The sequence below is a fragment of the Semicossyphus pulcher genome, unplaced genomic scaffold (genome assembly GCF_022749685.1).
Source record: "Semicossyphus pulcher isolate SPU_LCO1_2020_fin unplaced genomic scaffold, fSemPul1.0.p SCAF_23, whole genome shotgun sequence".
NCBI lineage: Eukaryota > Metazoa > Chordata > Actinopteri > Labriformes > Labridae > Semicossyphus > Semicossyphus pulcher.
The window spans coordinates 16283840-16285357 of NW_027211697.1; the positions used below are offsets into that span (position 1 = coordinate 16283840).

Here is a 1518-nt window from a genome sequence, read left to right on the forward strand (position 1 = left end):
TCCACAGCGCGCTAACATTATATCAAGCTTGTTTAGTCAGCTGCGTTTCAGCGCCTGGCTGCTTCCTGTGGCGGCGTGTTTTCCCTTCTGGTGGGCGGGGCTTACAGAGTACAAAGTGTTGGGCTCCGTCTCTGCTGTAAAAGTCATCACATGCAGAAAAGTCACTTTGATTGTTGAAACCAGCGGAGCCAACGTTCCATGAAATGCATTGATACGGATCCTTGTGATGTTTCACACACTGATTATTCCAAACTGACAGGAGCGACAGGAGCAGCGATTTCAGCACCTTCGTTCATCTCTGTGTTACAGCTGCAGGCCTGTGATTGTTGCTGTCTGTAGGCTACATGTGGATGTCTTGAATCCAGCTTTAGACTCTCTGGATTAATCCTCCATATTCTCACAGCGGCCATTTTCCTCTGATGCTCAGGGAGTGACGTTCAAAAGGATGGCGTGGTAGCGCTGTTTTCCAGGATGCGAAGTGTTTAAACGTAAAGAATCTGTCAGTTATTAGAAATTCGCAGCTTCCTGATTGATCAGAAACTGAAAAGGCGATGTTTAATGAACTTCCTGAGGGTCATCGAGCCGTATGTTAAGGTAAAACATATTTGATAACTTGTTAGCTTCCTGCTAACGTTAGCATGTGAGCGTCCCGTCACTTCCCGGCCCTCTGGTTCTCGTCCCTCGCTGCTTCTCCTCCTGGAAACATCTGAGAGTTCTCCCCCAGAGTCGCTCGCACTTTCTTCTTCTCCTTAAACCTCCCTGAGTGAGACACCTTAACATGGCGCCCCCTGCTGGCAGTCGTTTTGTCCACGATCCTCTCCAGCCGGGCGTCCAGCTGAGGGTCGTGCTCCGGGTCCTCCGGGTGGGCGGCGGCTCCGGTGGATGAGCCCGACCCGTGCTGAGCAGCGGAGGCGTTGGAGACAAACTCTGCAGGGATTTCATACAGAACCTTAGGCTGGGATTTCTTTCTCCTCAGGAAGGTGAGCTTCCACCAGCCGGGAGACGGGTCGGCCATGATGGAGGGACGGAGGGATGGAGGGCTGAGGAGAGAGGAAGAGGGAAAGAAACAAGGTTAGAATAAAAAGAGAAGTAGGCTGAGAAAAAGAGTCATCTGCACTCCATGAACTCTTTGGAGGTGCATCTCTGTCGCCCCCTGCTGACTGGCTGCAGTATAGCTCATAAAGCCCGCCTCCTCCATGTTAACAGATGGATCTCAAACATGGTTTCTGTCATCATAGTTAGTTCTTATCGTGCTGATTTATGTCCAAGTGTTCATTTTTCTGACAACTTTACTTTTAATTAGTTATTTGATGCTGTAAAAAGGGGGTGTGGCCTCATGATTGACAGCTCTGTGGACAAATAGGGCTCCTGCAGCGTTCTGTTCCCGAGTAGCAGAGAAGAGGAGGAACGGCGAGAGGACACGTAACTAATGCATGAGGGCTCCAACACAGCGAGGACAAAAGGTAAAGGAGCGCGTCGGGTAGAGGAAGGGGCGGGACGTTGACATTGCGTCTTCAC

General features: G+C 50.5%; 1 protein-coding gene across 1 annotated transcript; it reads right to left on the reverse strand.

Moving 5' to 3' along the window:
- Positions 1–652: 652 nt before the first annotated feature.
- Positions 653–1015, reverse strand: LOC138603099 (proline-rich protein 15-like protein A). The gene has a single exon (XM_069674771.1). It carries the CDS (start codon positions 1013–1015, stop codon positions 653–655), a length of 363 nt encoding a protein of 120 aa, XP_069530872.1.
- Between the last annotated feature and the right edge of the window lie 503 nt (positions 1016–1518).